At 34.8% G+C, this 11,683-nt stretch overlaps 1 protein-coding gene across 1 annotated transcript; it reads right to left on the reverse strand.

Moving 5' to 3' along the window:
• Positions 1-6,441: 6,441 nt before the first annotated feature.
• LOC118584649 (prolactin-7C1-like) lies at positions 6,442-11,683 on the reverse strand. The gene is made up of 5 exons (XM_036188911.1): positions 11,672-11,683; positions 10,612-10,743; positions 9,601-9,777; positions 7,745-7,924; positions 6,442-6,672 (listed from the first exon to the last, which is right to left on the reverse strand). The coding sequence occupies exons 1-5, from the start codon at positions 11,681-11,683 to the stop codon at positions 6,442-6,444; spliced, it is 732 nt and encodes a 243-aa protein (XP_036044804.1).

Below are 11,683 nucleotides of genomic sequence, written 5' to 3' on the forward strand. Positions count from 1 at the left end.
CATCTTTGTGGCTGGCAGTGTCTCTGCCCCAAGCTTCCACCTCCCAGAATTCTCTTCTCTCTTGTCCCGCCTATACTTCCTGCCTGGCCACTGGCCAAACAGCATTTTATTCATACACAATGATATTTATTTATACAGAGCAATATCCACAGCACTTCCCCTTTTCTTTTTTTTTTTTAAAAAGGAAAGTTTTAACTTTTACATAGTAAAATTACATATAACAAAATGATTATCAAGCAAGATTTACAGTTACAATATTAAAGAAGATATCCTATCTATCTTATATTTATGAGTCTAAGGTTTTATATCTAACTTATCTTTTATCATAATTGAGGAAAATATAACTATCTAGTCTTCAACCACATCAAAGACCTCAGAAGGATATAATATTACCTGAGAACTGGGAGAAGGATGCAAGCAACATTCAGGAGTCTTGTAGGATAGACAGAGACAGCTGACAGCCTGGACAGTCACCTAATGTTCCTTTGTAAAGTTGGGGCATTTGTCTTTAGCCCACAGGGCTAGAGTCTCTTGGTCACTTTTTTTAGTGTCCTGGAGAATGTCTGGCAGTTTCCTCTGCAAAGCAGGAAACTGAAGGACCATTTTGTCAAGCAAAGTTCAGTGGTCACCTTTCTATGGGTCCTGCATGTCCAATTGATCAAGCAGTCCAGGCAAGAACAGTTTCTTGCCCTAATGGCTACTTTTATCAAGGTGAAGATAAACTCCATATGTAGTGTCTTTGATGCCCATCTTCCTCTCTGAAGTAAATAGGTGCTGCCAGGAGCAGGTATGTCTCACTGTCCAGAAAGTCTAAATTTTAAAAATATTTTAAATGCCATATTCTGTAGACTTTGAAGTGCTTGAAAATTACCTGCCTATCTGAAATGTATCTATGTATACCTTGAAAACTTAACATGACTATAAGTTTAACAATCATAGAAGACTAATCGATCTGTATTTCTTAATTATCCATTACAATCTAAATGAGTTGCATAAAGATAATACCTCAAATGAGAGTAGAAATATATATACAGTATAACAAAATTAACTTTAAGTTTGTATCAATAGACTAAAATCTATACCAATGTAAGACATTTTAAACAAGTTGTTGTCATTAAAAGTAAGTTCATTAATCTACCCTTTCATCCTCTTATATGTATATCATATGCTCCCTTTTTTTTCTTTAGAAAGAGATCATATTTATAATCAACCTGATTTAAATAAAAATATTGTTTTTTCTCTGTCCAACATCAGAGGGCTCTTCTGATTTGGGACATAAGAATCTCTTAACCTTTTCTTTTAACAATATGTCTGGGTTTAGAGAAGGAGTGAGCCAATTCCATCTCCAAAGCCAGCTTGATATTTTTTGGAAATTTGGGTGTAGTTTTTTCTTACTACTTCCTGCTGGAGGGGGACGCTGTATATTATGAGAACACAAAGAAAATTTTAGGATTATGGAGTATTCCGTGAAGGTATATCTTTTGAGCCAGTTGCCTTGAAACCATTTTGGATGTTGGATCGTCTGGGCCACAGTGTCATCAGAGACCTTTCAGAGGTCTTGGCTGGTCAAACCTGATGTAACTTAATCTGGAACAAATCCATAGCCTCTGGCTTTCTGTGGAAACAAAAGCAGAGACTATTTTCCAAAAATATCCTTATATCCAAATTTTGAAGTCACCTTTAAAATTTACATATTTGTTTAACGCAACAGCTTTTATGATCAAATCTTTTTGTGTAGTTAAAAATCCCAAAGACAACATAAACCAGATTCTCTGTGTAATATCCATCTTTGTAAGACTGAAGCGCTGCTGTGGCTGCTGGCTCTGCCCACCACAGTTTCCCAAAGTGTTGGTGTTACAGTTTACTGCCAGCTCTGGGTCTGGAGCCATGTGTACCATCAACTATCAGAAGCGGTTCTATCGAAGCAGCACATAGCCCAGAAACTTTTTTTTTTTAACTAGCAAAGGCTAAATGCACCATTTAGCAGAGTAAAGTGGCACTTGTAGACTCCTCATTCCTGCCACATTGCAGGTCAGACACACACATGCCAGGAACCCAACATAGTAGCTCAAACCAGCAGGCTATTGCTAATTTGAGAGATACAACTAGGAAGCTGTTTTTAGCTCTGTTTTAGAATCTTTTTTTTTCAGGTTTTAGGTGGAAACTCTTGCCCCACGTTGGGCGCATCATGGGACTCTTAATCCCAGGGTTGTGGATTTGTGCCCCATGTTGGGTGCCAGATATTGGTGAAATTATTAAGGCCACTCCATGTAGTTAAAAGGGAGGTTTATTTTGTGCGGTAACTTACAAATGAAGGGATAGGTTGCAGGGTCTGGGAAAGGTATGGTGCAGTCCGGCAGTTTTCTCTGGAGAACTCTGCTTGGTCTAACTCCAACGTCCAGGGTCCTGGAACCCAGAGAAGCCTCTCCTCTTGATTCAGGGTCTTCAGTGTCCTCTCTCAGCCTTGTGTGCGTGACCATTACTGAAGCATCAGTGGGGTTTGGAACTTCCAGGCCAAGGCTGGAATGGCTATCCACTACAGAGATCAGTTTCCTGATTTATTCAAATCAAGTTATTTTTGCAAGGTAAGAAATATCTGTGAGTTTTGGATGCTATGACTTTCCTTTTCATTATGTGTAACAGGGTTTTTTTGTCGACTCTTTAGTGCCATTAAAATATTTGATTATATCTTAAGCCACCTAATAGAAATAATTTCCCTTTTATTAGTGTCTCTAAAAAACTGTTATTGAAAATTGTTTTTCAATCCATATTTAGAACAAACATGAAAAGCGATACTGTGCAACAGAAAGACAATGTGAATGAAAGTGGACTGTATTCTTGAAATTGCTAGTAGTTGTTTCTATTAAAAAAATCATTCTACATTATATATATATATATATCTTTCATATGTAATAGATTTTGTATGCAATTATGTCAGTTAAAAATATAGATGGCATCCAATAAAAATTTTAAGTAGTATTATAAAAATATTTTTCATATAAAATATTCTGATCATGATTTTCTTTGACCCAGCTCCTCCCAAATCTTCCATACCTCCCCACCCACCCAACTCCACTTCTTTCTTTGTCATTTTAGAAAATAAACAAAGAGAAAAGGAAAAAAAAACAATAGAAAGACACATAGACATATCCAAAAGCAAAATCCATAAAAAATGCAAAAATCAGAAATCATAATATAAAAGCAAAGGAACAGTAAGGTAAAAAAAATGCCCAAACAAATCAATGTAAGACAAAATATCTATTAAAAAATTACTAAGTTCATTTTGTGTTTATAAAAATTGCTAATGAGTTCGTTTCATGTTAGTCATCTTCTGCTAGAGATATAGCCTATCCTTAAATGTCATTAATATACCCAGTGAGACTCCACTAGAGAAAACTAATTTTTTTTGCAACTGTATATCAATTGGAGATAATTTCTTGTTATTCATGACAGTGTCTCATGTCCACTTCCTCCTCGTGTACTGGGGCCTGTGTGGCTTGAAGGTGTGTAAGCACTTTGCATTCTGCAATAGTCTCTATGACTTCACATTTGCATCAGTTCTGCTGTGTTTGGAAGACACTGTTTCCTCGGTGTCATCCATCCCCTCTGGCTCTTAGAATTTTTCTGTTTCTTCTTCCCATAGCTCCCTGACCAAAGTCTCTTCATGGTGTTCTCAAACTTGCTCATGTTCTATCTGTTTCTATTTTTGTCTTCTATCTCTGACTTGACTTATATTTTTCCTTCCTTGAGCAGTTTGCATTAGACTGACATTAATACAGTAATTTGTATATTTTTATGCCTTTCCTTCACTATTTCATTTGAACTTCTTGGAAAAAGAGTTCTGTTAACTTCTAATTTGCTCTACATTGTGCCTATGGTGTATACTTTCATTTGTTATCAGATAAATAAATTTCTATCATTGATTTATTTCCACCTTGACATCCCTAGCTACTTTTGCAGCAACCAAAACATTTCTTCAAATGTTCTTTTACATTGAAATCTACAGAAGAATATATACTCACTCTCATTAGAGAGGAAGTCATTGCTCTGTTCTGAAGTGTCTTTTCAGGCCATATTTTGCTGAATCTTTAAGATACCTATAGCTGAGGCCTTTGACCATGATGCCTGCATGATTTACCAGAAGCCTAAAATTAATTTTATTACATACATTTTAAAACTTATATTTTATAAAATTAAATTGTTACTTATTTCCAAACACTCCTGCCATACCACCATCTTGTCTGCTAGAAATATGTATAAAAATGTTCAATGTAAAGCACAGTAGAGTTGGACAATGAATAACATAGATATGTGTGCATTTGGGTCACACCACACTCTCCCGCCTTTGAAGGGAAAGGGTGACATATAATGGGGCAGCTAGTGTTTTGCATGCATTCAAGAGCTAGTAGAGGGGTCGATAACTTTATTGAGCTGTGTTATGCTATGTTCTGAAAAAGAAAGACCAACACACTGAGAAACAAAAGCAAAGTTCAGATAAATTTTACTGGATTTGAGAGAAGATATTGGTTTGTTTGAACAATAGACATCAACATTTTTTATTATATAGCAGAAATTTTTCTTGATTTCTGACATGGAGAATTGTCTGGTTTTGTTTTACACTGAAGTTTTAACATTTCAACAGATAAGCAAATGATAGTCAAATTTAAATTAAACATTCTATAAAGCTAAAAAGGAAATAAAAGATGTGGGATATGAGGAGAGGTGATATGAATTTATGAGGTTCTAAAATTCAGGGAAGTTTTAGGATTTTAGGATTTTGGTATTGTAACAGCATGGCAACATTTTTGTCATGTCTTTTATTGGTGTTCTTTCCTTTAGTCTTTCCTTTCTTTGCTTCTTTTCCACAATATAGTTTTTGTTTTGCTTTTTAATCCTACTCTTTTATTTACACGTCTGTCAAAATGTTGTCTCTCATTATCTAGGAATCTTTGAAACTCCCTGACATGCAAAGGAAATACAGCCTAGCCATTCAATTTCCTTTAAGGAGATCTTTCAGTTGAAAAGCTCACATTTGAGGTTTCTTAGAGACAGTTAACAAGCTGAATTCTGTACTGTTCACCAAACAACATAAAGAGAATATTAGGTGTTTTAGCTTTATAGTGAGGGTGTTTTGAGATGAGTGATCTCACAGCAAATGTCTACATGACCTAGTCTAAGGTGATTGTTTCTATATACAATTAGTCATGGATTTCAAAAGAAAGGAATGATAACAACTCTCAATTTCTGGTGGAAATATGCTAATAAATTGACTTTCTGATCTAGTCTGGATCCATACTAACAGGAGGAAGAGAGAACTTGTAGCAACCCTAGGAAGAGGTCAGCTGTGATCCAGCAATGTTACTACTACTCCACTATTGGAGAAGTTCTCTTGCATGATATTTGTGTCAGTTGGTAGAACACACACTTTTATTGATTACTTTTGGTATGTTCCTTAAAAATGAGAGGATCTATAATACAGATTATAGAGGGTGCGACAGATGGCTGAGCTGTGGAGTGGATAGAAAAAATGTATCTAGAGGGTGTATGTTGATAAAAATATCATAACTTGAAGTACTCTCTAGTTGGTGTTTTAAGCAAACGCTAGTGTGCCCTATGCAAGAGTCAACTGCTACTGAGAGTGAATTTAATCTTGTCAGGAATAAGTCTTTGATATCACCATATAAGTGGGTAATGAAAGAATCCTATTTTTTTCTTAAGCCTCCTTCCTATTCTCAGAAAGTCAAAGGAATGGATATCAAGAGGCAATTAGTGCAGCATTGTAGAAATTGACCATCTCTTCTCTGCCTTTTCTGATATCTTATTTGAGCCAAAAGAGAACATAAATTTATTAATTATTTTAAAGGTAAATTGAAATAGAACAAAAGAGACTCGTAGACTCAAAGAAAAGAGAACATATTGACTGTGTCAAAGATGATTCTAAAAATGATAATTTGAAAGGGCATGGCTGAAAACAGTTCCATCTCATACCATCCTGTGTTTAAACACTACTACTTTCAGTTCAAAAAGTTCTTAGACTGCTACTACACTACAGTCACGTGGAAATGGAATATTTTGTCATTTCATGGCCAGGCATTTGCCTTAAAGATACTCCTGCTGTTCTTCAGGTATCCCAATGTGCCCATACTATTAGTAGCTTAGCTCTCCTTTTAATTCCGATCTCATGCTTTGTTTTTATAACTTGATCAACATTATTTTACTATGACTCTTAGTTAGAAATTGCTGGAAATTTCCAATAAGACATTTGTCATTTGTGATCAAAGTGTTTTAATGTTCTTGTTACATTTAGTACTAAATTAAAAAAAAAAGAGCTAGTGACAAATTTTTTTATACTTTATTAAATCTAATGTCTATTTTTTTATTTTTTAAAGAGACCTTCTATGCACATGTATGTCTTCAAATGTATAAAATTAAAAAGAATCCTCAAAAGACTGGGTCATAGAAATCATTTTTCAACTTTGAAGATGAGCAGGTATTGCCACCAACAAAGGAACATATCAAGTATTTGAGATTAAGATCGACCTTCTTTGTGTCAGTCTCCAAGCAAAAGGACAATTTAAATAAAGCAGAGGGGCAAGTTTTTTCATCACATGCCTGCAAAGATTTCAGATCTGACCACTGAGCATAGTCTTCATTTTCAATTCCCGGATGAACCTAAAGACCAAAAGGATAGTCAGTCACCTGTTATTTACAGTTTGTTTTTAGTCCTCTTTTCCTTTTAAATATTGAATTTTATTTAGAGAAATATTAACTATGTGAAATTTCAGCTGTAGACATTGAATTTCACGATTCTAATGCTGAGTACTCTGACAACTGGAATCAAGCCTCATGTCCATGTTTTCTTATATTAAATTTATGAGAGATAAATTATTTCCTTTAAAATTAGGATGATGAAATAACAGAAAAACAACACCAGTGGATGCTGATGGGCTAGAGGTGTTTGTTAGGAGATCTAATGTATTTCACTCCACCTAGGAAAAATACTTTCCAAATGAATGAGGAATTGTTAAACTTTTATGTCAGTTCCTGCCATTATTGTTGTTTTTAATTTATTTAGTTTTATTTTATTTATGTGCATTGGTGTTTTGTCTGCCTGTATATCTGTATAAGGGAGTCAGATCTTGGAGTTACAAACAGTTGTGATCTGTCATGTGGGTGTTGGGAATTGAACCAGGGTCTGGAAGAGCAGGTCAGTTTTCTTTATTGCTGAGCCATCTCCATGAACTTGACACAAACTAGAATTATCTGGGAAGAAGAACCACAGTTGACAAAACACATCCATCACGTTGCCTGTTGGTAAGTCTATAGGGCTTTTCTGGAGCATAGGTGTGTGCCATTCCCGGGCAGGTGATGCTGTGTTGTGTGAAGAAACAGGCTGAACAAGCTTGTAAGCATTCCTCTGTGGCTTCTGCTTCAGTTCCTGCTTCTAGGTTCATGCCCTGAATTCCTGCCCCGACTTCCTCAGATAATGGACAGTGATGTGGAAGTATAAATTGAAAACAAAAAAAAACCAAAAACAAAACCCACTTTCCTCCCCAAGTTGCTTTTGGTCATATTTTATCATAGTTATAGAAACCCTAGCCAATACAATCTCTTAAGTGGCTAGGCTGCATACAAGATTGGTTGACTAAATTTTGTTCTTGCTAAATGGGGTGTGTCAAAATGTATTATTGAGAAGTAATCTATTTCATGAATGAGAAAAGTGGATTTTAAGAAGAATGCTCACCACATTGAGTATCCATTTGATGAGTTTTAGAAGCTCTTTGTTTTGGGCCTCAATATCTTTTGCTGTGGACAGGATAGCATCATTGGCTTCTGGCATACCAGTGAGTTTGGCCACTTGGTAGTGCAAAGGATCATTCCAGGTTCCCATTAGATTCAGTGTTATTTCCAGAAAGTCTTCAAGCTATGCATCCATAATTGATCAATTATGTTAAGAGAAATGAAATACAGAAAGATTGTTTACATTTAATTTGAAATCAGAGATATCAAAGTAAATTATCCATTTGTAATTCAAAAGCAAACACTGGGTATTTTACATATAAAAATAGGGTAGAATTTTAAACATTAGACCATTCACAACTACAGTCTGCTAAAATGAAATATTTTGCTATATAAATAATTACTTTTAAAATGAGCTTCCCATTGATTATGTTTTGTTTTCCATCTGAATCCTACAATCTGACCTCTTCTAAGTTCTTAGATGTTAGATTGTTTTCTTTGTCATGAGAACACAAGGCTTTGGGGGACAGAGTATATGCCCAAGGACTTGATTTAGGAAAGATCCATGCCATCACTGTCAATGACAAATCATTCAACTAAATTTATAAAACAAGTAAGGTATAGTGTTTAATATCATACTTATTTTAATGCCCTTTAGGATATTAATGACAAATATTATGAAGACAACCTGACATTAATAAATGTGCATTTCTCAGTCTCAGTGATTCTCCATCCCTGTCCCTTCCCTCTAGATAAGTGACACTTTAGATGGTAAGTGCTGGTGAAAAACCATGGCCTTCCTTTGCCTTTAATAATAGCATTAATAGAAATGGCAATGGGATTTCGAATCTCCAGTGTGTAGATTCAAATTCATACAAGAAATTTGAACTGGCGAATTCATTCAAGAAATTCATCTCAAATTTAAAATGGTTGCTATGTGTCTTGGTTACTTTAGTAGATGCTACTATGAACAGTAGAAAGGAATCCAATGGATATTGCAACAGAAAGACATAAAAGATGTAGAAGAAAGGAACAGTTCAAATAGGAAGTAAAATAGGCTGCTGGAAGCATTGTGTTTTATGATTTGGAGTGAGGGCTTGAGTTACATGAAGCCTCCACTCCATACTGATAATATATTGGGATTATAAATTCTTTGAATGTTTTCAGAACTCTGGCTTCTTTTATCAGTTTAGGAGGGTCAATAAAGGACTCTGAAATGTCTAGTCATCGAGTAGATCATTACAAACAGTTTTCTTCATTACTCTCTTCTTTCACTTTCACTTACTATTATCACTTAATGTTCAAGTCAACTCATTTGAGGATAAGTTATGTTAGGGAATCCAAACTGACCAATCATAACAGTTATAAATTACATTCTCTGTGATATGCAAACTTCTCATCACAACTGAGGGCATGATTTCCTTCTAAGGAACATTACATCCAATTTACTGGCCCCCTTTCTCAGATGCTTTCAGTTAAGATAGAGAAGAAAGTATAAACTCACAGAAGATTGAACAGAAAGAGGTAGATGTAGAATCAGTATAGTCTTGAAATAAAGAAGACTTATCATGGTAGTTAGCAATGAAAAATGTGCCAATGATACATGATATATAATTAAGACAATTGTTTTTGTATACCTTAGTCCATTCAACACTTCTTACAGAAAAATAAGTCAATTTACCCTGACAGAACATTGGTGAGCTAGAATCCTCTAAAAGGCTAGTTCATGGAGATCTGTTACAATATTATTTAATAATTGATTTTCCTATAATTTATCAACTGTATATCATGTTCTTTTATTCCACTATTCACTCTTATCCTTTGTTTGTGCTCCTGTAATTACCACACCTATTTCAGTACTTTAAAAAGCTCCAGTATGGCAAAGCCAGGGCACAGCTTCAACTGTTTCAATGAAAACTGAGGACTCACTGCTAACTTTCGGGCTTCCTGTATTGTTTGTGGAATGTTGACAGGGACTGCACGGCAGCTGTCCAACATCTTGGACATAGTCTTCTCATTCTTGTACAAGTCCAACATCTGGAAATATTAAAAAAGAAATGGTGTTAGGCAGAATTTGGAAACTGAGTAAATGAACTTGTAACCAGAATATGATAACTATAGGTGTATTTTTTTTTTTTTTTTTACAAATAAACACTGCATGAAATCTAACATTAAGGGAATGAATATTTAACCATTTTTCCCTGTAGCTAAGTAATCTTGTTTAATTAGATATCAAAATTATTGAACCTATTTCACTTCTAACCCATCAATCCTATTGAGTGACTCATCCAATTAAATCTTTAAACAGTGACTCCTGGCATTGAGGAGTTTCTGAAAAGCTAATTTTTTTTTCTTGAATCTTAGAAAATTAGATTCATTCTATTAATTCCGCTGGACTCAATGCAATACACAGTTCCTCTATTGGCTATGTACAATGCCAAGGGGAAGATGCCATCAGAGACTGGCTGTGTACAAAATAGATGAAGGAGTCAGAGATGTTCTCCAGCTTCATCTTTTAGGTTTTTATGTGACAACTGTATTTTAACAATAATCTTCCTGTAGAAATTGAACCAGATACATATCACCATAAATATGTATCTGCATTATGTAACCTCATGTTCTTTATTGGTTCAAACTGATATTCTTTTAATAGTTAAGTAGAAACAATTTCAAAAATCACTGAATGCTTTGTAAATCCTTGAGCTATCTTGTTCTTCAATGTTCCACTTCTCAGTAGCTAATTTCTTTGAATCTATGACGGACATTTAATTAGAAATTTGGCTTACTATAATAATCTTAAATGTGTTGCAGTATAATTATTGACAAGAAGGTTCCTTTTAGGAAGAAGCCATAGATAAGTGAGGTACTTACAAACATCTTGCGCATTTCCCTATTGAGTTCACTGATGTTATAAGACAGCCTGAGGGCATGATCAAACAGGTCCTGGAGGTAGACTTGACCACGTCCAGCTCCAGGGATATTCACAGGCAAAGGGGCAACATTCTCACACAGAAGCAAATTTAACAGCAGTATCAACAGGAGCCTTCCTGCTTTATAGAAACAGGATGTTGAGATCTAGTTGTCTGATGTTACCAATAGTACTTCCACCTTCTTATCAAGAGTCGTTTTATCTGTCCACAGTTCCTGCCACTGCATGCTCTAATACTATACAGCTGTGAGAATAAATAAGAATCTTCCACTGTGCAAATATAATGACATAATTAAACTTGAACTTTTCTACATTTTGGGAATCCAGCAATTTCCCACATGTTGGACTGATATCTGAAACTTTCAAACGTTTATACCCTAAGTTAATTGTAGGTAAATGTTTTGGAGTCATTCTTTGTAGATAATTTAATGTCTTGAGAATTTATGGTGATTTTCATTGAGATTTTATGGTGATTTCATTCTCAAAGATTGTGCTGTACTTAGTAGGCAACATTTGTATCAGGATGGCATTGCTTCATTATCATGCCTAACAAGAATAAGTGTGTTATTGTTAATTGTTTAATACTGAGTTTGAAGAGAATCCTATCATGGAAAGGACCCTACAATCTGCGTTAAGAATCACCATAATAATTCCATATATGGGAATTTTGCTATAAGTTTTTATAGGTTTTACAATAACTCTGTGGGTAGACTGATTCTATGCAATATTACCAACCTCTATTGATAAAGAGAACACTTAAAAGCTTAAATGATTTTCCTTTTGATAAGTTGTTCAAAGATGCTCTAGTAATACTGATTGTATCTACTTCTCTTGCTTTGTAAATCAACCTCCTTTAAATTAGTATTCTTACAATGATCAAAATGGCTTCAACACCATTTAACTTTTACTGATGGACAAACAAAGAAGCCTAACGTGTCAATAATTTACATGCCCACCAACATGATCCAGGAAGTTATGCTTCAGAATGGAATGTCTACTTACCTTTCGTGGCAT

Source organism: Onychomys torridus, chromosome 5, assembly GCF_903995425.1.
Source record: "Onychomys torridus chromosome 5, mOncTor1.1, whole genome shotgun sequence".
Classification (NCBI taxonomy): Eukaryota; Metazoa; Chordata; class Mammalia; order Rodentia; family Cricetidae; genus Onychomys; species Onychomys torridus.